General features: G+C 56.7%; 1 protein-coding gene across 16 annotated transcripts in view; it reads right to left on the reverse strand.

Annotated features, from left to right (window-relative positions):
• RAP1GAP (RAP1 GTPase activating protein) overlaps positions 1-27,616 on the reverse strand; it is a 166,172-nt gene that overhangs the window by 52,772 nt on the left and 85,784 nt on the right. For 11 of the 16 annotated variants that reach the window (XM_073656061.1, XM_073656068.1, XM_073656072.1 and 8 more), the window contains exons 2-3: positions 16,801-16,891; positions 3,615-3,650 (exon numbers count right to left, since the gene is read on the reverse strand). In XM_073656061.1, coding sequence (XP_073512162.1) covers positions 3,615-3,650; positions 16,801-16,891 — 127 coding nt within the window. Of the gene's footprint in view, positions 1-3,614; positions 3,651-6,191; positions 6,283-11,455; positions 11,725-16,800; positions 16,892-18,957; positions 18,977-19,789; positions 19,918-27,616 lie in introns of those variants that run through there. The other 5 variants (XM_073656071.1, XM_073656066.1, XM_073656063.1 and 2 more) reach the window with 5 other exon arrangements.

The following is a 27,616-nucleotide window of genomic DNA, read 5'->3' on the forward strand; positions in this document are numbered from 1 at the left end:
GAGAGAGGAGAGCGGGGAGAGAGGAGAGCGGGGAGAGAGGAGAGCGGGGAGAGAGGAGGAGAGGAGAGAGGAGAGCGGTGAGAGGACAGCGGTGAGAGAGGAGAGCGGAGAGAGAGGAGAGCGGTGAGAGAGGAGAGCGGTGAGAGAGGAGAGCGGTGAGAGAGGAGAGCGGTGAGAGAGGAGAGCGGTGAGAGAGGAGAGAGGAGGAGAGGAGAGAGGAGGAGAGGAGAGAGGAGGAGAGGAGAGAGGAAGAGAGGAGAGAGGAGGAGAGGAGAGCTGAGAGCGGTGAGAGAAGAGAAGAGGAGAGGAGAGCGGCGAGAGAGGAGGAGAGGAGAGCTGAGAGAGAGCTGAGAGCGGTGAGAGAAGAGAAGAGGAGAGAGAGGAGAAGAGGAGAGAGAGGAGAAGAGGAGAGAGAGGAGAGAGAGGAGAAGAGGAGAGAGAGGAGAAGAGGAGAGAGAGGAGAAGAGGAGAGAGAGGAGAAGAGGAGAGAGAGGAGAAGAGGAGAGAGAGGAGAAGAGGAGAGAGAGGAGAAGAGGAGAGAGGGAGAAGAGGAGAGAGGGGAGAGAGGAGAGAGGGGAGAGAGGAGAGCGGGGAGAGAGGAGAGCGGGGAGAGAGGAGAGCGGGGAGAGAGGAGAGCGGGGAGAGAGGAGAGCGGGGAGAGAGGAGAGCGGGGAGAGAGGAGAGCGGGGAGAGAGGAGAGCGGGGAGAGAGGAGAGCGGGGAGAGAGGAGAGCGGGGAGAGAGGAGAGCGGGGAGAGAGGAGAGCGGGGAGAGAGGAGAGCGGGGAGAGAGGAGAGCGGGGAGAGAGGAGAGCGGGGAGAGAGGAGAGCGGGGAGAGAGGAGAGCGGGGAGAGAGGAGAGCGGGGAGAGAGGAGAGCGGGGAGAGAGGAGAGCGGGGAGAGAGGAGAGCGGGGGGAGCGGGGAGAGAGGAGAGCGGGGAGAGAGGAGAGCGGGGAGAGAGGAGAGCGGGGAGAGAGGAGAGCGGGGAGAGAGGAGAGCGGGGAGAGAGGAGAGCGGGGAGAGAGGAGGAGAGGAGAGAGGAGGAGAGAGAGAGGAGGAGAGGAGAGAGGAGGAGAGGAGAGAGGAGAGCGGTGAGAGAGGAGGAGAGGAGAGAGGAGGAGAGGAGAGAGGAGGAGAGGAGAGAGGAGGAGAGGAGAGAGGAGGAGAGGAGGAGAGGAGAGAGGAAGAGAGGAGAGAGGAAGAGAGGAGAGGAGAGCTGAGAGCGGTGAGAGAAGAGAAGAGGAGAGGAGAGCGGCGAGAGAGGAGGAGAGGAGAGCTGAGAGAGAGCTGAGAGCGGTGAGAGAGGAGACCGGTGAGAGAGGAGAGCGGTGAGAGAGGAGAGCGGTGAGAGAGGAGAGCGGTGAGAGAGGAGAGCGGTGAGAGAGGAGGAGAGGAGGAGAGGAGAGAGGAGGAGAGGAGAGAGGAGGAGAGGAGGAGAGGAGAGAGGAGGAGAGGAGAGAGGAGGAGAGGAGAGAGGAGGAGAGGAGAGAGGAGGAGAGGAGAGAGGAGGAGAGGAGAGAGGAGGAGAGCTGTGAGAGAGGAGGAGAGCTGTGAGAGAGGAGGAGAGCTGTGAGAGAGGAGAGGAGGACAGCGGGGAGAGAGGAGAGCGGGGAGAGAGGAGAGCGGGGAGAGAGGAGAGCGGGGAGAGAGGAGAGCGGGGAGAGAGGAGAGCGGGGAGAGAGGAGAGCGGGGAGAGAGGAGAGCGGGGAGAGAGGAGAGCGGGGAGAGAGGAGAGCGGGGAGAGAGGAGAGCGGGGAGAGAGGAGAGCGGGGAGAGAGGAGAGCGGGGAGAGAGGAGAGCGGGGAGAGAGGAGAGCGGGGAGAGGAGCGGGGAGAGAGGAGAGCGGGGAGAGAGGAGAGCGGGGAGAGAGGAGAGCGGGGGGAGCGGGGAGAGAGGAGAGCGGGGAGAGAGGAGAGCGGGGAGAGCGGGGAGAGAGGAGAGCGGGGAGAGAGGAGAGCGGGGAGAGAGGAGAGCGGGGAGAGAGGAGAGCGGGGAGAGAGGAGAGCGGGGAGAGAGGAGGAGAGGAGAGCTGAGAGAGAGCTGAGAGCGGTGAGAGAGGAGAGCGGTGAGAGGAGAGCGGTGAGAGAGGAGAGCGGTGAGAGAGGAGAGCGGTGAGAGAGGAGAGCGGTGAGAGAGAAGAGCGGTGAGAGAGAAGAGCGGTGAGAGAGGAGAGCGGTGAGAGAGGAGAGCGGTGAGAGAGGAGAGCGGTGAGAGGAGGAGAGGAGGAGAGGAGAGAGGAGGAGAGGAGAGGAGAGAGGAGGAGAGGAGAGGAGAGAGGAGGAGAGGAGAGAGGAGGAGAGGAGAGAGGAGGAGAGGAGAGAGGAGGAGAGGAGAGAGGAGGAGAGGAGAGAGGAGGAGAGGAGAGAGGAGGAGAGGAGAGAGGAGGAGAGGAGAGAGGAGGAGAGCTGTGAGAGGAGGAGAGCTGTGAGAGAGGAGGAGAGGAAAGCAGCGAGAGAGGAGAGGAGAGCGGGGAGAGAGGAGAGCGGGGAGAGAGGAGAGCGGGGAGAGAGGAGAGCGGGGAGAGAGGAGAGCGGGGAGAGAGGAGAGCGGGGAGAGAGGAGAGCGGGGAGAGAGGAGAGCGGGGAGAGAGGAGAGCGGGGAGAGAGGAGAGCGGGGAGAGAGGAGAGCGGCGAGAGAGGAGAGCGGGGAGAGAGGAGAGCGGCGAGAGAGGAGAGCGGCGAGAGAGGAGAGCGGCGAGAGAGGAGAGCGGCGAGAGAGGAGAGCGGCGAGAGAGGAGAGCGGCGAGAGAGGAGAGCGGCGAGAGAGGAGGAGAGGAGAGCTGAGAGAGAGCTGAGAGCGGTGAGAGAAGAGAAGAGGAGAGGAGAGCGGCGAGAGAGGAGGAGAGGAGAGCTGAGAGAGAGCTGAGAGCGGTGAGAGAGGAGACCGGTGAGAGAGGAGAAGAGGAGAGCGGGGAGAGAGGAGAGCGGGGAGAGAGGAGAGCGGCGAGAGAGGAGAGCGGCGAGAGAGGAGAGCGGCGAGAGAGGAGAGCGGCGAGAGAGGAGAGCGGCGAGAGAGGAGAGCGGCGAGAGAGGAGAGCGGCGAGAGAGGAGAGCGGCGAGAGAGGAGAGCGGCGAGAGAGGAGGAGAGGAGAGCTGAGAGAGAGCTGAGAGCGGTGAGAGAAGAGAAGAGGAGAGGAGAGCGGCGAGAGAGGAGGAGAGGAGAGCTGAGAGAGAGCTGAGAGCGGTGAGAGAGGAGAAGAGGAGAGGAGAGCGGCGAGAGAGGAGGAGAGGAGAGCTGAGAGAGAGCTGAGAGCGGTGAGAGAGGAGACCGGTGAGAGAGGAGAAGAGGAGAGCGGGGAGAGAGGAGAGCGGGGAGAGAGGAGAGCGGGGAGAGAGGAGAGCGGGGAGAGAGGAGAGCGGGGAGAGAGGAGAGCGGGGAGAGAGGAGAGCGGGGAGAGAGGAGAGCGGGGAGAGAGGAGAGCGGGGAGAGAGGAGGAGAGGAGAGCGGGGAGAGAGGAGGAGAGGAGAGCGGTTCTTCTGATCTATTGTGACCCTACTGCGCTTTTACATCTCTTTCTAATGCTGCTCATTGTTATCTATAAGCAATGGGGTGAGAGGAGCGAGGCCCCCAGAGACGGCAGGGGCCCCCCAGAGACAGTGAGGTTCAGACACTCACCTGCATCTTCTCAATCATCTCAAAGAAGTCCGAATACTAAAAGAGAAAACAAAAATTATGAGAAATATCAAAAACTACACAGGACCGAACCCTCAGCTGAGCGACCGTACAGAAGACACAGGACCGAACCCTCAGCTCAGCGACCGTACAGGAGACACAGGACCGAACCCTCAGCTCAGCGACCGTACAGAAGACACAGGACCGAACCCTCAGCTCAGCGACCGTACAGAAGACACAGGACCGAACCCTCAGCTCAGCGACCGTACAGGAGACACAGGACCGAACCCTCAGCTCAGTGACCGTACAGGAGACACAGGACCGAACCCTCAGCTCAGCGACCGTACAGAAGACACAGGACCGAACCCTCAGCTCAGCGACCGTACAGAAGACACAGGACCGAACCCTCAGCTCAGCGACCGTACAGGAGACACAGGACCGAACCCTCAGCTCAGCGACCGTACAGGAGACACAGGACCGAACCCTCAGCTCAGCGACCGTACAGGAGACACAGGACCGAACCCTCAGCTCAGCGACCGTACAGGAGACACAGGACCGAACCCTCAGCTCAGCGACCGTACAGGAGACACAGGACCGAACCCTCAGCTCAGCGACCGTACAGGAGACACAGGACCGAACCCTCAGCTCAGCGACCGTACAGAAGACACAGGACCGAACCCTCAGCTCAGCGACCGTACAGAAGACACAGGACCGAACCCTCAGCTCAGCGACCGTACAGAAGACACAGGACCGAACCCTCAGCTCAGCGACCGTACAGAAGACACAGGACCGAACCCTCAGCTCAGTGACAGTACAGAAGACACAGGACCGAACCCTCAGCTCAGCGACCGTACAGAAGACACAGGACCGAACCCTCAGCTCAGCGACCGTGCAAAAGACACAGGACCGAACCCTCAGCTCAGCGACCGTACAGAAGACACAGGACCGAACCCTCAGCTCAGCGACCGTACAGAAGACACAGGACCGAACCCTCAGCTCAGTGACCGTACAGGAGACACAGGACCGAACCCTCAGCTCTAGTCACATGATGCGGCCCGAGTGTGACAGTGACAGGCGGTAGCGGTTTGCTCAGCCCCCAGGAGGATTGTGCGGAGATTTCCATACGGAGGAGACTCCGTGGCTTCCAGGTATCAGGTCAGAGACTGCACCACTGCGCCAGCACTGCAGCCACCGCCGACCCTGCTGCCTCTCGCCTCCTCTGTTTGCTGGCAGTGAATGGCCACATTCTGACCCAGACCAGCTCCCACAGCTGAGGCTTTGTAACATTGTGTCAGCAGAGCATTACATGGTGCGGAGAGGGGACCGTACCCCGATCACAACCTGCCGGGAGAGAATCATCAGATCCTCTGCAGAGACCTACCCAAAAGAGGAGGCACGTCCGGAACCAGCCCCCCACTGACCGCCTCCTCCGGGCCCGGAGCCCCTCACTCACAGCCTCCTCCCGGCCCGGAGCCCCCCACTCACAGCCTCCTCCCGGCCCAAAGCCCCCCACTCACCGCCTCCTCCCGGCCCAAAGCCCCCCACTCACCGCCTGCTCCTGGCCCGGAGTCCCCCCACTCACCGCCTGCTCCTGGCCCGGGGCCCCCCCACTCACCGCCTCCTTCTGGCCCGGGCCCCCCACTCACCGCCTGCTCCTGGCCCGGAGTCCCCCCACTCACCGCCTGCTCCTGGCCCGGGGCCCCCCCACTCACCGCCTCCTTCTGGCCCGGGCCCCCCACTCACCGCCTCCTCCTGGCCCGGAGCCCCCCACTGACCGCCTCCTCCTGGCCCGTAGCCCCCCACTGACCGCCTCCTCCTGGCCCGGAGCCCCCCACTGACCGCCTCCTCCTGGCCCGGAGCCCCCCACTGACCGCCTCCTCCTGGCCCGGAGCCCCCCACTGACCGCCTCCTCCTGGCCCGGAGCCCCCCACTAACCGCCTCCTCCTGGCCCCCCCCAATTCAACGCCTGCTCCTGGCCCGCCCAACTCAACGCCTGCTCCTGGCGCGGCGCCCCCCACTCACCGCTTGCTCCTGGCCTGGGACCCCTCACACAGCCTGCTGCTGGCCCGGGACCCCCCCTCACACCGCCTGCTCCTGGCCTGGGACCCCTACAACGCCTGTTCCTGGCCTGAAACCCCACACACCGTCTGCTCCTGGCCTGGGACCCCTACAATGCTTGTTCCTGGCCTGAAACCCCACACACCGCCTGCTGCTGGCCTGGGACCCCTCACACCGCCTGCTCCCAGCCTAGGGCCCCCCACTCACCGCCTGCTCCCAGCCCAGGGCCCCCCACTCACCGCCTGCTCCCAGCCCAGGGCCCCCCACTCACCGCCTGCTCCCGGCCCAGGGCCCCCCACTCATCGCCCGCTCACCGCCCAGGGCCCCCCACTCACCGCCCGCTCCCGGCCCAGGGCCCCCCACTCACCGCCTGCTCCCGGCCCAGGGCCCCCCACTCACCGCCTGCTCCCAGCCCAGGGCCCCCCACTCATCGTCTGCTCCCAGCCCAGGGCCCCCCACTCACCGCCTGCTCCCGGCCCAGGGCCCCCCACTCGCAGCCTGCTCCTGTCACAGACCCCTCACCTGCAGCACGACGCTGTGGCTCCTGTGGCCCTGTAGTCTCCTCATCTTGTGCTTGCTCATGCTCCTGGACACTGGGCCACCGCCGCCTCTGGTCCGTGCCATGTACCCGCCGCTCAGGTATAATTATCCTCCAGTGATGTCACAACCCGGCTGTTATCAGGGACGGAGCGTCCTGCACCCGGGTGTGACCGAGGACACCTCAGATCAGGAGAAATACCAGAGCTCCTGACCGCCCCACCGGGGCTCCAAATAAGCAGAGGGGCCCCAGAACCACGCACCCACAAGACACCGACCCCCGCGACCAGAGCCGCATGAGCGGAGAAAACGCATCTTACTGTGACACGGAACACTGACTGCAGCTCTATTATGGGGGCACTGGGGCTCTTATTCTGGGGGGGAGGCACTGGGGCTCTTAGTCTGGAGGGGGAGGCACTGGGGCTCTTATTCTGGGGGGGAGGCACTGGGGCTCTTATTCTGGGGGGGAGGCACTGGGGCTCTTAGTCTGGAGGGGGAGGCACTGGGGCTCTTAGTCTGGAGGGGGAGGCACTGGGGCTCTTAGTCTGGGGGGGGGCACTGGGGCTCTTAGTCTGGAGGGGGAGGCACTGGGGCTCTTAGTCTGGAGGGGGAGGCACTGGGGCTCTTATTCTGGGGGGAGGCCCTGGGGCTCTTAGTCTGGAGGGGGAGGCACTGGGGCTCTTATTCTGGGGGGGAGGCACTGGGGCTCTTATTCTGGGGGGAGGCACTGGGGCTCTTATTCTGGGGGGGAGGCACTGGGGCTCTTATTCTGGGGGGGAGGCCCTGGGGCTCTTAGTCTGGAGGGGGAGGCACTGGGGCTCTTATTCTGGGGGGGAGGCACTGGGGCTCTTATTCTGGGGGGAGGCACTGGGGCTCTTATTCTGGGGGGAGGCACTGGGGCTCTTATTCTGGGGGGGCACTGGGGCTCTTATTCTGGGGGGAGGCACTGGGGCTCTTATTCTGGGGGGGAGGCACTGGGGCTCTTATTCTGGGGGGAGGCACTGGGGCTCTTAGTCTGGGGGGGAGGCACTGGGGCTCTTAGTCTGGGGGGGAGGCACTGGGGCTCTTAGTCTGGGGGGGAGGCACTGGGGCTCTTATTCTGGGGGGAGGCACTGGGGCTCTTATTCTGGGGGGAGGCACTGGGGCTCTTAGTCTGGGGGGGAGGCACTGGGGCTCTTAGTCTGGAGGGGGAGGCACTGGGGCTCTTATTCTGGGGGGGAGGCACTGGGGCTCTTATTCTGGGGGGAGGCCCTGGGGCTCTTAGTCTGGAGGGGGAGGCACTGGGGCTCTTAGTCTGGAGGGGGAGGCACTGGGGCTCTTAGTCTGGAGGGGGAGGCACTGGGGCTCTTATTCTGGGGGGGGGGGGCACTGGGGCTCTTAGTCTGGAGGGGGAGGCACTGGGGCTCTTAGTCTGGAGGGGGAGGCACTGGGGCTCTTATTCTGGGGGGAGGCCCTGGGGCTCTTATTCTGGGGGGGAGGCACTGGGGCTCTTAGTCTGGAGGGGGAGGCACTGGGGCTCTTATTCTGGGGGGGAGGCACTGGGGCTCTTATTCTGGGGGGAGGCACTGGGGCTCTTATTCTGGGGGGGAGGCACTGGGGCTCTTATTCTGGGGGAAGGCACTGGGGCTCTTATTCTGGGGGGGGCACTGGGGCTCTTATTCTGGGGGGAGGCACTGGGGCTCTTATTCTGGGGGGGAGGCACTGGGGCTCTTATTCTGGGGGGAGGCACTGGGGCTCTTATTCTGGGGGGAGGCACTGGGGCTCTTATTCTGGGGGGGAGGCACTGGGGCTCTTATTCTGGGGGCACTGAGGCTCCTCCCCCAGGATTATATAATGGCCTCCTGATGTAACTTCTGGTGACTCCGGTTCTTCGTCTCCCTGCAGCTTCTCTCTCTGCTATATATAGAGCAGCAGCGCCCAACCGTGTACAGCACAGGCCGCTTACATGGGACTACAGGGGACACCTACTGGATTATGTAACAGTTATCAGCTGTACTCAGAGGACAGATAATATAGTGATGTCACCCGCAGTCCCATGTAACACCACATATAATGTCCATGTCACCTGCAGCCCCGTGTAACACAACTGATAATGAAGATATCACCTGCAGTCCTATGCAACACCACAGATAATGTAGCTATCAGCTGCAGTCCTATGTAACAACACGGATAATGTAGCTATCACCTGCAGTCCCATGTAACACCACAGATAATGCTATCACCTGCAGTCCCATGTAACACCACAGATAATGTAGATATCACCTGCAGTCCCATGTAACACCACAAATAATGTAGCTATCACCTGCAGTCCCATGTAACACCTCAGATAAAGTAGATATCACCTGCAGTCCTATGCGACACCACAGATAATGTAGCTATCACCTGCAGTCCTATGTAACACCACGGATAATGTAGCTATCACATGCAGTCCTATGTAACACCTCAGATAATGTGGCTATCACCTGCAGTCCTATGTAACACCTCAGATAATGTAGCTATCACCTGCAGTCCTATGTAACACCTCAGATAATGTAGATATCACCTGCAGTCCTATGTAACACCACAGATAATGTAGCTATCACCTGCAGTCCCATGTAACACCTCAGATAAAGTAGATATCACCTGCAGTCCTATGCGACACCACAGATAATGTAGCTATCACCTGCAGTCCTATGTAACACCACGGATAATGTAGCTATCACATGCAGTCCTATGTAACACCTCAGATAATGTAGATATCACCTGCAGTCCTATGTAACACCTCAGATAATGTAGATATCACCTGCAGTCCTATGTAACACCACAGATAATGTAGCTATCACCTGCAGTCCTATGTAACACCTCAGATAATGTAGATATCACCTGCAGTCCTATGTAACACCACAGATAATGTAGCTATCACCTGCAGTCCTATGTAACACCACAGATAATGTAGCTATCACCTGCAGTCCTATGTAACACCACAGATAATGTAGCTATCACCTGCAGTCCTATGTAACACCACAGATAATGTAGCTATCACCTGCAGTCCTATGTAACACCTCAGATAATGTAGATATCACCTGCAGTCCTATGTAACACCACAGATAATGTAGCTATCACCTGCAGTCCTATGTAACACCACAGATAATGTAGCTATCACCTGCAGTCCTATGTAACACCACAGATAATGTAGCTATCACCTGCAGTCCTATGTAACACCTCAGATAATGTAGCTATCACCTGCAGTCCTATGTAACACCACAGATAATGTAGCTATCACCTGCAGTCCTATGTAACACCTCAGATAATGTAGCTATCACCTGCAGTCCTATGTAACACCTCAGATAATGTAGATATCACCTGCAGTCTTATGTAACACCACAGATAATGTAGCTATCACCTGCAGTCCTATGTAACACCTCAGATAATGTAGCTATCACCTGCAGTCCTATGTAACACCTCAGATAATGTAGCTATCACCTGCAGTCCTATGTAACACCTCAGATAATGTAGCTATCACCTGCAGTCCTATGTAACACCTCAGATAACGTAGCTATCACCTGCAGTCCTATGTAACACCTCAGATAATGTAGCTATCACCTGCAGTCCTATGTAACACCTCAGATAATGTAGATATCACCTACAGTCCTATGTAACACCTCAGATAATGTAGCTATCACCTGCAGTCCTATGTAACACCTCAGATAACGTAGCTATCACCTGCAGTCCTATGTAACACCTCAGATAATGTAGCTATCACCTGCAGTCCTATGTAACACCTCAGATAATGTAGCTATCACCTGCAGTCCTATGTAACACCTCAGATAATGTAGCTATCACCTGCAGTCCTATGTAACACCTCAGATAATGTAGCTATCACCTGCAGTCCTATGTAACACCTCAGATAATGTAGCTATCACCTGCAGTCCTATGTAACACCTCAGATAATGTAGATATCACCTGCAGTCCTATGTAACACCTCAGATAATGTAGCTATCACCTGCAGTCCTATGTAACACCTCAGATAATGTAGATATCACCTGCAGTCCTATGTAACACCTCAGATAATGTAGCTATCACCTGCAGTCCTATGTAACACCTCAGATAATGTAGCTATCACCTGCAGTCCTATGTAACACCTCAGATAATGTAGATATCACCTGCAGTCCTATGTAACACCTCAGATAATGTAGCTATCACCTGCAGTCCTATGTAACACCTCAGATAATGTAGCTATCACCTGCAGTCCTATGTAACACCTCAGATAATGTAGCTATCACCTGCAGTCCTATGTAACACCTCAGATAATGTAGCTATCACCTGCAGTCCTATGTAACACCTCAGATAATGTAGATATCACCTGCAGTCCTATGTAACACCTCAGATAATGTAGCTATCACCTGCAGTCCTATGTAACACCTCAGATAATGTGGCTATCACCTGCAGTCCTATGTAACACCACAGATAATGTAGCTATCACCTGCAGTCCTATGTAACACCTCAGATAATGTAGATATCACCTGCAGTCCTATGTAACACCACAGATAATGTAGCTATCACCTGCAGTCCTATGTAACACCACAGATAATGTAGCTATCACCTGCAGTCCTATGTAACACCTCAGATAATGTAGCTATCACCTGCAGTCCTATGTAACACCTCAGATAATGTAGCTATCACCTGCAGTCCTATGTAACACCTCAGATAATGTAGCTATCACCTGCAGTCCTATGTAACACCTCAGATAATGTAGATATCACCTGCAGTCCTATGTAACACCTCAGATAATGTAGATATCACCTGCAGTCCTATGTAACACCTCAGATAATGTAGCTATCACCTGCAGTCCTATGTAACACCTCAGATAATGTGGCTATCACCTGCAGTCCTATGTAACACCACAGATAATGTAGCTATCACCTGCAGTCCTATGTAACACCTCAGATAATGTAGATATCACCTGCAGTCCTATGTAACACCACAGATAATGTAGCTATCACCTGCAGTCCTATGTAACACCACAGATAATGTAGCTATCACCTGCAGTCCTATGTAACACCTCAGATAATGTAGCTATCACCTGCAGTCCTATGTAACACCTCAGATAATGTAGCTATCACCTGCAGTCCTATGTAACACCTCAGATAATGTAGCTATCACCTGCAGTCCTATGTAACACCTCAGATAACACAGTGATACAGTAGCAGTGCAGGTAAAGCGGCAGGTGTTACATAGGACTGCCGCCGCCGCCGCCCCCGGTCGCTCACCCCGGACGCTCCGGTCTCCTCCTCCTCCTCTCGGGTCTCCGCCATCCTCGCGCTGTGCCCGGTCCCGGGTCTCCGCCGGCTGTTCCGCCTCCTCCATGCTCCGGGCGGGGGAGGGGACAGCGCGGCTCCGGGTCTCACCTTACACGGGGGGCGGGCGCCTCTCCCGGGCCCCGGGGGCCACACGGTGCAGCGCGCTCCGGACCCTCATACACAGGAGCTCCCGGCCGCGTCCTGCACCGCACGGCATTCTGGGGGAACGGAGAGACCCTCGGTGCGGCCCCCATTCACATGATCTGGAGGTGGAAAATACGGGGTCAGGGCTATGAGACCCCCGCTACACACCGGACCCCACAGACCCCCCGCCACACACGGGACCCCGCAAACCCCCCGCCACACACTAGACCCCGCAGACCCCCCACCGGACCAGCAGACCCTCGCCACACACTAGACCCCGCAGACCCTCGCCACACACTAGACCCCGCAGACCCCCCACCGGACCCCGCAGACCCTCGCCACACACTAGACCCCGCAGACCCCCCACCGGACCCGCAGACCCTCGCCACACACTAGACCCCACAGACCCTCGCCACACACTAGACCCCGCAGAGCCCCCACCGGACCCCGCAGACCCTCGCCACACACTAGACCCCGCAGACTCCCTGACCCTCGCCACACACTAGACCCCGCAGACCCCCCACCGGACCCCGCAGACCTTCGCCACACACTAGACCCCGCAGACCCCCCACCGGACCAGCAGACCCTCGCCACACACTAGACCCCGCAGACCCTCGCCACACACTAGACCCCGCAGACCCCCCACCGGACCCCGCAGACCCTCACCACACACTAGACCCCGCAGACCCCCCACCGGACCCGCAGACCCTCGCCACACACTAGACCCCGCAGACCCCCCTGACGCTCGCCACACACTAGACCCCGCAGACCCCCCACGGACCCCGCAGACCCTCGCCACACACTAGACCCCGCAGACCCCCGCCACACACTAGACCCCGCAGACCCTCGCCACACACTAGACCCCGCAGACGCCCCTGACCCTCGCCACACACTAGACCCCGCAGACACCTCGCCACACACCGGACCCCGCAGACTCCTCAGTGTAGCCTGGGCAGGGGGCCCTGATGCCTCTTCTCTGGACGTTCACAGGAGGAGAGTGCCGCCGCCACAGTAGGAGAGCGACACAGGAGAGCGCCACCACCACAGGAGGAGAGCGACACCACCACAGGAGGAGAGCGACACAGGAGAGCGCCACCACCACAGGAGGAGAGCGAAACACAGGAGAGCGCCACCACCACAGGAGGAGAGCGCCACCACCACAGGAGGAGAGCGACACAGGAGTAGAGCGACACAGGAGAGCACCACCACCACAGGAGGAGAGCGACACCACCACAGGAGGAGAGCGAAACACAGGAGAGCGCCACCACCACAGGAGGAGAGCGACACAGGAGAGCGCCACCACCACAGGAGGAGAGCGACACAGGAGAGCGCCACCACCACAGGAGGAGAGCGACACAGGAGAGCACCACCACCACAGGAGGAGAGCGACACCACCACAGGAGGAGAGCGAAACACAGGAGAGCGCCACCACCACAGGAGGAGAGCGACACCACCACAGGAGGAGAGTGCCACCACCATAGGAGGAGAGCGACACAGGAGGAGAGCGACACCACCACAGGAAGAGAGCAACACAGGAGGAGAGCGCCACCACCACAGGAGGAGAGCGACACAGGAGGAGAGCGCCACCACCACAGGAGGAGAGCGACACAGGAGAGCGCCACCACCACAGGAGGAGAGCGACACAGAAGAGCGCCACCACCACAGGAGGAGAGCGACACCACCACAGGAGGAGAGCGACACCACCACAGGAGGAGAGCGACACAGGAGTAGAGCGACACCACCACAGGAGGAGAGCGACAAAAGAGGAGAGCGACAAAGGAGGAGAGCGCCACCACCACAGGAGGAGGGCGACAAAGGAGGAGAGCGACACCACCGCAGGAGGAGAGGGACACCAGAGGAGACGACACCACCACAGGAGGAGAGCGACACAGGAGGAGAGCGACACCACCACAGGAGGAGAGCGCCACCTCAGGAGGAGAGCGGCGCCACCACAGGAGGAGAGGGACACAGGAGGAGAGCGACACCACCACAGGAGGAGAACGACACCACCACAGGAGGAGAGTGCCATCACCACAGGAGGAGAGCGACACCAACCACAGGAGGAGAGTGCCATCACCACAGGAGGAGAGCAACATCACCACAGGAGGAGAGTGCCATCACCACAGGAGGAGAGTGCCATCACCACAGGAGGAGAGCGACACCACCACAGGAGGAGAGGGACATCACCACAGGAGGAGAGCACCACCACAGGAGGAGAGCGCCACCACCACAGGAGGAGAGCGACACAGGAGAGCGCCACCACCACAGGAGGAGAGCGACACCACCACAGGAGGAGAGCGACAAAAGAGGAGAGCGACACCACCGCAGGAGGAGAGGGACGCAGGAGGAGAGGGACACCAGAGGAGAGTGACACCACCACAGGAGGAGAGCGACACAGGAGGAGAGCGACACCACCACAGGAGGAGAGGGACACAGGAAGAGAGCAACACAGGAGGAGAGCGGCGCTACAGGAGGAGAGCGGCGCCACCACAGGAGGAGAGGGACACAGGAGGAGAGCGACACCACCACAGGAGGAGAGCGACACCACCACAGGAGGAGAGCGACACCACCACAGGAGGAGAGCGACACCAACCACAGGAGGAGAGCGCCATCACCACAGGAGGAGAGCGACACCAACCACAGGAGGAGAGCGACACCACCACAGGAGGAGAGCGACACCACCACAGGAGGAGAGTGCCATCACCACAGGAGGAGAGCGACACCACCACAGGAGGAGAGCGACACCACCACAGGAGGAGAGCGACACCAACCACAGGAGGAGAGCGACACCAACCACAGGAGGAGAGCGACACCAACCACAGGAGGAGAGCGACACCAACCACAGGAGGAGAGCGACATCACCACAGGAGGAGAGCGACACCACCACAGGAGGAGAGCGACACAGGAGAGCACCACCACCACAGGAGGAGAGCGCCACCACCACAGGAGGAGAGCGAAACACAGGAGAGCGCCACCACCACAGGAGGAGAGCGCCACCACCACAGGAGGAGAGCGACACAGGAGTAGAGCGACACAGGAGAGCACCACCACCACAGGAGGAGAGCGACACCACCACAGGAGGAGAGCGAAACACAGGAGAGCGCCACCACCACAGGAGGAGAGCGACACAGGAGAGCGCCACCACCACAGGAGGAGAGCGACACAGGAGAGCACCACCACCACAGGAGGAGAGCGACACCACCACAGGAGGAGAGCGAAACACAGGAGAGCGCCACCACCACAGGAGGAGAGCGCCACCACCATAGGAGGAGAGCGACACAGGAGGAGAGCGACACCACCACAGGAAGAGAGCAACACAGGAGGAGAGCGCCACCACCACAGGAGGAGAGCGACACAGGAGGAGAGCGCCACCACCACAGGAGGAGAGCGACACAGGAGAGCGCCACCACCACAGGAGGAGAGCGACACAGGAGAGCGCCACCACCACAGGAGGAGAGCGACACCACCACAGGAGGAGAGCGACACAGGAGTAGAGCGACACCACCACAGGAGGAGAGCGACAAAAGAGGAGAGCGACAAAGGAGGAGAGCGCCACCACCACAGGAGGAGGGCGACAAAGGAGGAGAGCGACACCACCGCAGGAGGAGAGGGACACCAGAGGAGAGCGACACCACCACAGGAGGAGAGCGACACAGGAGGAGAGCGACACCACCACAGGAAGAGAGCGCCACAGGAGGAGAGCGCCACCTCAGGAGGAGAGCGGCGCTACAGGAGGAGAGCGGCGCCACCACAGGAGGAGAGGGACACAGGAGGAGAGCGACACCACCACAGGAGGAGAACGACACCACCACAGGAGGAGAGTGCCATCACCACAGGAGGAGAGCGACACCAACCACAGGAGGAGAGTGCCATCACCACAGGAGGAGAGCAACATCACCACAGGAGGAGAGTGCCATCACCACAGGAGGAGAGGGACATCACCACAGGAGAAGAGCGACACAGGAGAGCGCCACCACCACAGGAGGAGAGCGACACAGGAGAGCGCCACCACCACAGGAGGAGAGCGACACCACCACAGGAGGAGAGCGACACCACCACAGGAGGAGAGCGACAAAAGAGGAGAGCGACACCACCGCAGGAGGAGAGGGACGCAGGAGGAGAGGGACACCAGAGGAGAGTGACACCACCACAGGAGGAGAGCGACACAGGAGGAGAGCGACACCACCACAGGAGGAGAGGGACACAGGAAGAGAGCAACACAGGAGGAGAGCGGCGCTACAGGAGGAGAGCGGCGCCACCACAGGAGGAGAGGGACACAGGAGGAGAGCGACACCACCACAGGAGGAGAGCGACACCACCACAGGAGGAGAGCGACACCAACCACAGGAGGAGAGCGACACCAACCACAGGAGGAGAGCGACACCAACCACAGGAGGAGAGCGACATCACCACAGGAGGAGAGCGACCACCACCACAGGAGGAGAGCGACACCAACCACAGGAGGAGAGTGCCATCACCACAGGAGGAGAGCGACACCACCACAGGAGGAGAGCGACACCACCACAGGAGGAGAGCGACACCACCACAGGAGGAGAGCGACACCACCACAGGAGGAGAGCGACATCACCACAGGAGGAGAGCGACATCACCACAGGAGGAGAGCGACACCAACCACAGGAGGAGAGCGACACCAACCACAGGAGGAGAGCGACATCACCACAGGAGGAGAGCGACATCACCACAGGAGGAGAGCGACACCAACCACAGGAGGAGAGTGCCGTCACCACAAGAGGAGAGCGACACCAACCACAGGAGGAGAGCGACATCACCACAGGAGGAGAGTGCCATCACCACAGGAGGAGAGCGACACCAACCACAGGAGGAGAGTGCCATCACCACAAGAGGAGAGCGACACCAACCACAGGAGGAGAGCGACACCAACCACAGGAGGAGAGCAGCGCAGCCACAGGAAGAGAGTACAGTCGTCACGGTCCATGATTGTCAGACATGTGAGATCGGGAAGACAGAGGCGGCCATTACCACAGGACAGGGGGCATCCGAGCACGCAGCCGCCATATTGGATGGAGGCGGAATAGAGGAACGTTCTAGCCAAGACCACACAAAGCAGGCACAGTTTATGTAAGCGGGTAGGGGGGGCAGCACGGTCAATGTAATGGATGGGGGGGGCAGTATGTGGGGTTTCCTCTTACCTTAACTTGGGGAGCACTTTCCTGGGGGCTGGAGTTGGTGCTGGAGAGATCTAGGGTGTAAGAAAGGAGCTGACTCCGCTCATCATACTGCCTGGAAATGAGAGGAAAGAAGAATATGTGATGCCCCCGCAGAGCAGTGCTGTCGCTAAGCCCCTCCCCCGCAGAGCAGTGCTGTCGCTAAGCCCCTCCCCCGCAGAGCAGTGCTGACGCTAAGCCCCTCCCCCGCAGAGCAGTGCTGCCGCTAAGCCCCTCCCCCGCAGAGCAGTGTTGTCGCTAAGCCCCTCCCCCGCAGAGCAGTGCTGTCGCTAAGCCCCTCCCCCGCGGAGAGGAAGATGCTGTATGTGTCCCTCTACAGTCAGTGCAGCAGATCTGCCGGGATGGGGGCAACTCCCCAGGAACGAGACGCCCCCTCCACCCCTCCCCCACCCGCTGCTTGCATTCTGTGCTGGCAGCGTGCGGCACGTACAGGGTTAACCCCTCGCTGCGGCTCCCGGATGCCGACATCCTGTTTGTTCTTGTAAAATATAACTGCAGGAAATGTTACCTGAGATCAGGTTACAGCACCTGAGGCAGCAGCCTCCGCAAAGTATGTGCCCCCCGAGAGGTGGGACACGAGAGCCTGGCCGGTCCCCCATATAATACGCATCCTCCTCCCTCAGGCCGCAGGGGTCACATTTGCCGTGCTGCCGGCCCCCCACGGCCCTCGCTCTCTGGGATGCGCCCGTGCAGCTGCCGGCCCCTCGCGGCCCTTGCTCTCCGGGATGCGCCCGTGCAGCTGCCGGCCCCCCGCAGCCCTCGCTCTCCGGGATGCGCCCGTGCAGCAGTCGGCCCCCTGAAGCCCTCGCTCTCCGGGATGCGCCCGTGCAGCTGCCGGCCCCCTGAAGCCCTCGCTCTCCGGGATGCGCCCGTGCAGCTGCCGGCCCCCCGCGGCCCTTGCTCTCCAGAATGCGCCCGTGCAGCTGCCGGCCCCCCGCGGCCCTCGCTCTCCGGGATGCGCCCGTGCAGCTGCCGGCCCCCCCGCGGCCCTCGCTCTCCGGGATGCGCCCGTGCACCAGTCGCCCCCCCGCGGCCCTCGCTCTCCGGGATGCCACCGTGCAGCTGCCGGCCCCCTGAAGCCCTCGCTCTCCGGGATGCGCCCGTGCAGCTGCCGGCCCCCCGCGGCCCTCGCTCTCCAAGATGCGCGCGTGCAACAGTCGGCCCCCCGCGGCCCTCGCTCTCCAAGATGCGCGCGTGCAACAGTCGGCCCCCCGCGGCCCTCGCTCTCCGGGATGCCACCATGCAGCTGCCGGCCCCCTGAAGCCCTCGCTCTCCAGGATGCGCCCGTGCAGCTGCCGGCCCCCTGAAGCCCTCGCTCTCCGGGATGCCACCGTGCAGCTGCCGGCCCCCTGCGGCCCTCGCTCTCCAGGATGCGCCCGTGCAGCTGCCGGCCCCCCGCGGCCCTCGCTCTCCGGGATGCGCCCGTGCAGCTGCCGGCCCCCCCGCGGCCCTCGCTCTCCGGGATGCGCCCGTGCACCAGTCGCCCCCCCGCGGCCCTCGCTCTCCGGGATGCCACCGTGCAGCTGCCGGCCCCCTGAAGCCCTCGCTCTCCGGGATGCGCCCGTGCAGCTGCCGGCCCCCCGCGGCCCTCGCTCTCCAAGATGCGCGCGTGCAACAGTCGGCCCCCCGCGGCCCTCGCTCTCCAAGATGCGCGCGTGCAACAGTCGGCCCCCCGCGGCCCTCGCTCTCCGGGATGCCACCATGCAGCTGCCGGCCCCCTGAAGCCCTCGCTCTCCAGGATGCGCCCGTGCAGCTGCCGGCCCCCTGAAGCCCTCGCTCTCCGGGATGCCACCGTGCAGCTGCCGGCCCCCTGCGGCCCTCGCTCTCCAGGATGCGCCCGTGCAGCTGCCGGCCCCCCGCGGCCCTCGCTCTCCGGGATGCGCCCGTGCAGCAGTCGGCCCCCCGCGGCCCTCGCTCTCCAGGATTCCACCATGCAGCTGCCGGCCCCCTGAAGCCCTCGCTCTCCGGGATGCGCCCGTGCAGCTGCCGGCCCCCTGCGGCCCTCGCTCTCCGGGATGCGCCCGGGCAGCTGCCGGCCCCCTGCGGCCCTCGCTCTCCGGGATGCGCCCGTGCAGCTGCCGGCCCCCCGCGGTCCTCGCTCTCCGGAATTTGTGTATTCACCTTTCCCGGATCTTTGCTCTGTAAATAAAGTTGCAGAGCGCGGCACACACTGAGCTCTGCGAGGACGACGGTCAGAAAAGGCAAATACGTCAGGGAGTAGCTCGGCACCTGCTCTTCTGCCCCCACTTACGCCATCGTGGGCAATGACTGGACCGGACACACTGGGTGGGTTTAAACTAAAACATGGTAAAGACTAAGCCAAAGCTACCGATGTCAGGAAGCTGATTATTATTCTGAGAGTCATAAAGCCATGAAGAGGAGCCATGGGATTCACCTGTTCTCAGAGCCAAGTAACCTAGAAGTGGACGACCACGGAGAAGGTTCTCCAGAGTCGATCACATTATTAAGGAAAAGTCAGGATCTGATTCCCATAAAAGTGCTGGACAGATATCGCAAGAAATGAAGAAGAATATGGGGTGAAAGTCGCCGGACTGTGGTGTGACGGCTGAGAGCAGTAGGGTGAACGCACGAGGTCCAGTCAAGAAGCCTTTCATCTCCGCAAGAACCGGAGAAAGAACAATGGAAGGAGACAGAATGCTCTCAGGTGTTGTGGTCGTATGAATCCAAATGCAGGCAGCACTATATATACCGCCCAATGTGAAAGAGTAATGATGTAAGGTACCACACGCCTACAGTGAAGCATGGTGGAGGCAATGTCATGGTTTGGGGCTGCTTTTTGCATCTGCCATTGGCCCTCTGCATAGAATTGATGGAAATATGAATGTTACCATGTACAAGGATATACTGGAGAATGTAATGCCGCCACATGGTAAAACCAAAGTAAACCAGCAAGACAATGATCCTAAGCACACATCCAAAGAAATATATTCACCTGTCGCAATGGCCGAGCCGATCGCCTGATGTAAACCCTATAGAGCACCTCTGGGATGAGTTGGGGCCCGGACCCCGAGCAATAAAGATGAATTGCCTGCAGATTTGTAAATGGAGCGAGATCCCTCCAGACGTCCTGAATCCCCGAGTGGCGTCAATGCGCCGTCAGTGCGGGAATTACAGCACGAGGTTGTGATACAAAATACTAAGTTCTGGCATTGTAAGCAATGAATGAACTCTATGATGGGATCAATAAACAGGAGATGCAGAACTATCCGCCAAGACTTGTCCTTGAGCAGAGCGCCACCTGGTGCAAATGTGGAGACAATGCAGTAATCGAGCAGGTGAAAAAAATCTATATAGCCCCTTTATTGTCGCCATAATCTGTACAAATCCACAGAAACAAATAAGTCAATGACAAAACTACTGTAATGTGTTTGCATAAGTGTGCACACCCTGCTATGATTGTGGCTGAGCTCAGAATCAGCCGATCACATTCCCCCATGGTACACAGTAGTCAGCGCTCGGCTGCCGTCATTTACAGTTATTCTGATTAACGCCAGAGAAAGTGTCGCTGCTCTCGGAGGATGTGCCCCCCTATAAACAGCTGACAACACAGCAAACGATCTCCGTGTGGAAAGTTGTCAGGAGACGGTACAAGAACATTTCCCAGGCTTCAGATCCACCATGGACACTGTGAGGATGTCACAAGAAGGGGCTGAAATCCGGCCGCACAGCGACATCACCCAGAGCTGGACGTCCCTCCATGATGAACAGACCAGAACATTGGTGCTGGAGGCTGCAAGAGGCTGAGACAACATTAGAGGAGCTGCAGGAGCTTCTGACCAGTCCTGGTTGTGTCCTGCATGTGACCACAATCTCCCGTATTCCTCATATCTCCAGCCTGTGGGGTCGGGGGGGAGACTGAGCCTCTTCTTACTAAACCTCCAGGCCGGCCATCTTCTTCCATCACGTCGGCCAGAAGCAGAGACGTGTTCTGTGTGATGAGACAGAGGGGGAACTCTGCGGCCATAATCCCACAAGGCACAAAGCCAACACCGGTCATCACCAGAAGATCACCATCCCCACAGTGAGGCATGGTGGAGGTAGCATTGTGTTCTGGAGCTGGTCTTCAGCAGCTGCATCTGGGGCTTTAGCCAAGGGGGAGGGGCTTATGGAGAGAACAAATATCAGACAATTCTACATCAGAACCTTCCGGCCGCTGATAAAAGCTGAAGATGAGGAATTTCACCTCTCACCAGACAACGACCCTGAGCGACCTCTGAAGCTCTGGAGCCGCTGAGGGGCAATCTGTGGTGACCTGAAGAGGGCGCTGTACACAGAAGACGCCCCCGCAATCTGACAGATGTGGAGACGCCGACAACTTTCGCCAAGATGTGCCGAGTGATCGACCCCCCCCCCCCCGAGCCAAAAACACCGACCGCTGCCAGAGACTCACAGGGACTGCAGCAAAGTGTAAGGGTGTGAAGACTTATGCAACCACATTATTTACTTTTTTAACTTGAAACTACTGGAATGATTCTATCCTGAACCAAGATGTACAATACAAAGTTATATTGTGGTACCGTGTTAGCCAGAAAAATCACTTGTATGCCATAAATGACAAAAGTATTTACGTTCCTACAACAAGGATCCCATCCGCTGGTAATAGATGAACAGATCCAAGAAGCAGCCTCCTGGAGTACAGACAGAGGGAGGACATCAACAGGGAGCCTCTGTGGTCACATACGACCCCCACATGAACGTCCTAAGATTGGTGCTGATCTCCAACCCATATTCCACAGAAATATTCCCAGAACTACCACTTCTCTCCTACAAACGGCCCCTTAACTTAAGGAATCTCCTTGTCAGAAGTGTCCTCTCATTCCCATGTAAAAACATAAAAAATGCAAAACTTGTAGCCACATATTACCATCAAATACAGTCGGCAAACCCAACACAAATCAGGACTACAAAATCATGGCTGTCATGGACATCCTCCAATGTGGTGACATGATACAATGTACAAGGTGCCCGGAAGGAGTTTATATTGGAGAAACTATGCAAAGGCTGCAAACGAGAATGAATTTACACAGACACACAATTAAGAATGAACTGGACACGCCTGTGGGAAAACATTTCTCTGGCCGGGGACACTGGATGAAGGATCTAAAAGTTTTAATACTAAAAGGTCACTTCAAGGGCGACAGAGAAAGAAAAAATTGGGAATTCAAATTGATAAGGACGTTCAATTCACTGACAACAGGACTCAATATAACACCTGGGTTTATGACTCACTACATGGACACAATTCACACCTCCAGATAATTAAACATTCCCAAGGCCTCTCATTTTGCAACAAAAAAAAAACTAATTTGCTCTCCCTAACTTATCAGTAGGAGGCATCACAACTTACACCTCATGAACAAATGTCTTGCTGTAACATCTCTCAAATGCTGTGCCTTTTGTCTTATGGATTCATTTGTAATCTTGCCTGAAGAAGGTGCCTCTGTGCTCTGAAAGCTCGCATATATATATATATTTTTTTTCTGGTTAGCCAATAAAGGTATCACCCCAAGAATACTTTTGGCATTCTTGGCATTCTTGGCATTCAAGTATCCTGAACCAAGAATTTTACAGGAGCGTGTAGACTTTCTATATCCATTATAGATCCACCCTTCGTATAATCCCATCTCCAGCCATTGTATCATCAGTTTCAGGGGTAATAAACCTTGTTTTCTGCCATAGGCCACTTGGATCATCATTCGGAGGCCAAAGAAATTCATCACCTGAAAATTTATCCTGCAATATTTGCTCAAATATTTAATTACCTCCCCCCTAATGTGATGGTGGAGCGGCGCCTCTCTGGTGAGGTGTGAGCTTAGGTGGGATGGGTGATGTTACTCTCGGCTGCCTGTCCAGGTTTGTATCAATCAGGAGTGCAAGCGACTCCCTGTAATGGAAAGGCACACCGACACTGCGGTATATACATCACGTAGGAGACACCAAGACTGCTGTATATATCACGTATGAGATACCGAGACTGCTGTATATACATCACGTAGGAGATACCGAGACTGCTGTATATATCACGTAGAAGATACCGAGACTGCTGTATATATCACGTAGGAGATACCGAGACTGCTGTATATATATCACGTAGGAGATACCGAGACTGCTGTATATACATCACGTAGGAGACACCAAGACTGCTGTATATACATCACATAGTAGGCACCAAGACAGCTGTATATACATCATGTAGGAGATACCAAGACTGCTGTCTATATCACGTAGGAGATACCGAGACTGCTGTATATATATCACGTAGGAGATACCGAGACTGCTGTATATACATCACGTAGGAGACACCAAGACTGCTGTATATACATCACATAGTAGGCACCAAGACAGCTGTATATACATCACGTAGGAGATACCAAGACTGCTGTATATATCACGTAGGAGATACCGAGACTGCTGTATATACATCACGTAGGAGACACCAAGAATGCTGTATATACATCACGTAGGAGACACCAAGACTGCTGTGTATACATCACGTAGGAGACACCAAGACTGCTGTATAAATATCACGTAGGACATACCGAGACTGCTGTTTATACATCATGTAGGAGACACCAAGACTGCTGTATATACATCACATAGTAGGCACCAAGACAGCTGTATACACATCATGTAGGAGCCACCGAGACTGCTGTATATACATCACATAGGAGACACCAAGACTGCTATATATACATCACATAGGAGATACCGAGACTGCTGTATATACATCACGTAGGAGACACCAAGACTGCTGTATATACATCACATAGGAGACACCAAGACTGCTGTATATATATCACGTAGGACATACCGAGACTGCTGTATATACATCACGTAGGAGACACCAAGACTGCTGTATATATATCACGTAGGACATACCGAGACTGCTATATATACATCACATAGGAGATACCGAGACTGCTGTATATATATCACGTAGGAGACACCAAGACTGCTGTATATACATCACATAGGAGACACCAAGACTGCTGTATATATATCACGTAGGAGATACCGAGACTGCTGTATATACATCACGTAGGAGACACCAAGACTGCTGTATATATATATCACGTAGGAGATACCGAGACTGCTGTATATACATCACGTAGGAGACACCAAGACTGCTGTATATACATCATGTAGGAGCCACCGAGACTGCTGTATATACATAACGTGGGAGCCACCGAGACTGCTGTATATACATCACATGACAGCAAGACTGCTGTATATACATCACATGACAGCAAGACTGCTGTATATACATCACATAGGAGACACCAAGACTGCTGTATATATCACGTAGGAGAGACCGAGACTGCTGTATATACATCATGTAGGAGACACCAAGACTGCTGTATATATATCACGTAGGAGATACCGAGACTGCTGTATATACATCACGTAAGGGACACCAAGACTGCTGTATATATCACGTAGGAGAGACTGAGACTGCTGTATATACATCACGTAGGAGACACCAAGACTGCTGTATATATATCACGTAGGAGATACCGACACTGCTGTATATACATCACATAGGAGACACCAAGACTGCTGTATATACATCATGTAGGAGCCACCGAGACTGCTGTATATACATAACGTAGGAGCCACCGAGACTGCTGTATATACATCACATGACAGCAAGACTGCTGTATATACATCACATAGGAGACACCAAGACTGCTATATATACACATCACATAGGAGACACAGAAGCCACTGTATACACATCACATATGTGATGTATATACAGAAGTCTTGGTGTCTCCTACGTGATGTATGTACAGCAGTTTCGGTGCCTCCTATGTGATGTATATACACACAGCTGTCTCAGTGTCACCTAGGAGGCACCGAGACTGCTGTATATACATCACATAGGAGGCACCGAAACTACTGTACATACATCAAATGACAAGACTTCTGTGTATACATCACATAGAAGACAATGAGACTGATGTATCCATTACATAAGAGACACCGAGACTTCTGTATATACATCACATAGAAGACACAGATTGCTGTATATACATCACACAGGAGACACAGACTGCTGTGATATATATATATATATATATATATCTATATCTATCACATATTGAGACACTGAGACTGCTGTTTCACATAGGAGACACCGAGACTGCTGTACGTATTTCACACAGAAGACCCAGAGACTGCTGTATATACATCACATAAGAGAGACAGAGACTGCTGTATATACATCACACAGGAGACTCAGAGACTGCTGTATATACATCACACTGGACACACAGAGACTGATGTATATACATCACATAGGAGACACAGACTGCTGTATATACATCACATAGGAGACACAGACTGCTGTGGTGTGAAGGTTGGATTTGCTTTGCAGAAAGATCAAACATGAGAACTTATACTACAGCGCCAGCTCCTCATCTATTAATTCTGACAACCAGCCTGTATACCCTGTGAGAGGTTGTCAGCCCCGCCCCCTGGCGATGACATCACTGATATACTGACATGTGATCAGGCATGAGACCACACCCCTTATACTACAACACCAGCTCCTCATCTAACACTGCTGACAACCAGCCAGTATATATGTGTGAGGGGTTGTCAGTCCCACCCCCTGGTGATGACATCACTGATATAATGACATGAGACCACGCCCCTTATACTCCAGCACCAGCTCATCTATCACTGCTGACAACCAGCCTTTATACATGTGTGAGAGATTGTCAGCCCCGCCCCCTGGTGGTGACATGACTGATATAATATCTGACAACCAGCCTGTATACAGGTGTGAGGGGTTGTCAGCCCCGCCCCCTGGTGATGACATCACTGATATAATATCTGATAACCAGCCTGTATACAGGTGTGAGGGGTTGTCAGCCCCGCCCCCTGGTGATGACATCACTGATATAATATCTGATAACCAGCCTGTATACAGGTGTCAGGGGTTGTCAGCCCCGCCCCCTGGTGATGACATCACTGATATAATATCTGACAACCAGCCTGTATACAGGTGTGAGGGGTTGTAGCCCCGCCCCCTGGTGATGACATCACTGATATAATATCTGACAACCAGCCTCTATACAGGTGTGAGGGGTTGTTAGCCCCGCCCCCTGGTGGTGACATCACTGATATAATATCTGACAACCAGCCTGTATACAGGTGTGAGGGGTTGTCAGCCCCGCCCCCTGGTGATGACATCACTGATATAATATCTGACAACCAGCCTGTATACAGGTGTGAGGGGTTGTCAGCCCCGCCCCCTGGTGATGACATCACTGATATAATATCTGACAACCAGCCTGTATACAGGTGTGACGGGTTGTCAGCCCCGCCCCCTGGTGATGACATCACTGATATAATATCTGACAACCAGCCTGTATACAGGTGTGAGGGGTTGTCAGCCCCGCCCCCTGGTGGTGACATCACTGATATAATATCTGACAACCAGCCTGTATACAGGTGTGAGGGGTTGTCAGCCCCGCCCCCTGGTGATGACATCACTGATATAATATCTGACAACCAGCCTCTATACAGGTGTGAGGGGTTGTTAGCCCCGCCCCCTGGTGGTGACATCACTGATATAATATCTGACAACCAGCCTGTATACAGGTGTGAGGGGTTGTCAGCCCCGCCCGCTGGTGATGACATCACTGATATAATATCTGATAACCAGCCTGTATACAGGTGTGAGGGGTTGTCAGCCCCGCCCCCTGGTGATGACATCACTGATATAATATCTGATAACCAGCCTGTATACAGGTGTCAGGGGTTGTCAGCCCCGCCCCCTGGTGATGACATCACTGATATAATATCTGACAACCAGCCTGTATACAGGTGTGAGGGGTTGTAGCCCCGCCCCCTGGTGATGACATCACTGATATAATATCTGACAACCAGCCTCTATACAGGTGTGAGGGGTTGTTAGCCCCGCCCCCTGGTGGTGACATCACTGATATAATATCTGACAACCAGCCTGTATACAGGTGTGAGGGGTTGTCAGCCCCGCCCCCTGGTGATGACATCACTGATATAATATCTGACAACCAGCCTCTATACAGGTGTGAGGGGTTGTCAGCCCCGCCCCCTGGTGATGACATCACTGATATAATATCTGACAACCAGCCTGTATACAGGTGTGAGGGGTTGTCAGCCCCGCCCCCTGGTGATGACATCACTGATATAATATCTGACATCCAGCCTGTATACAGGTGTGAGGGGTTGTCAGCCCTGCCCCCTGGTGATGACATCACTGATATAATATCTGACAACCAGCCTGTATACAGGTGTGAGGGGTTGTCAGCCCCGCCCCCTGGTGATGACATCACTGGTATAATATCTGACAACCAGCCTGTATACAGGTGTGAGGGGTTTTCAGCCCCGCCCCCTGGTGATGACATCACTGATATAATATCTGACAACCAGCCTGTATACAGGTGTGACGGGTTGTCAGCCCCGCCCCCTGGTGATGACATCACTGATATAATATCTGACAACCAGCCTGTATACAGGTGTGAGGGGTTGTCAGCCCCGCCCCCTGGTGATGACATCACTGGTATAATATCTGACAACCAGCCTGTATACAGGTGTGAGGGGTTGTCAGCCCCACCCCCTGGTGATGTCATCACTGATATAATATCTGATAACCAGCCTGTATACAGGTGTGAGAGGTTGTCAGCCCCGCCCCCTGGTGGTGACATCACTGATATAATATCTGATAACCAGCCTGTATACAGGTGTGAGAGGTTGTCAGCCCCGCCCC

Source organism: Phyllobates terribilis, unplaced genomic scaffold, assembly GCF_046119375.1.
Source record: "Phyllobates terribilis strain yellow unplaced genomic scaffold, ASM4611937v1 Scaffold_12__6_contigs__length_324123572, whole genome shotgun sequence".
Classification (NCBI taxonomy): Eukaryota; Metazoa; Chordata; class Amphibia; order Anura; family Dendrobatidae; genus Phyllobates; species Phyllobates terribilis.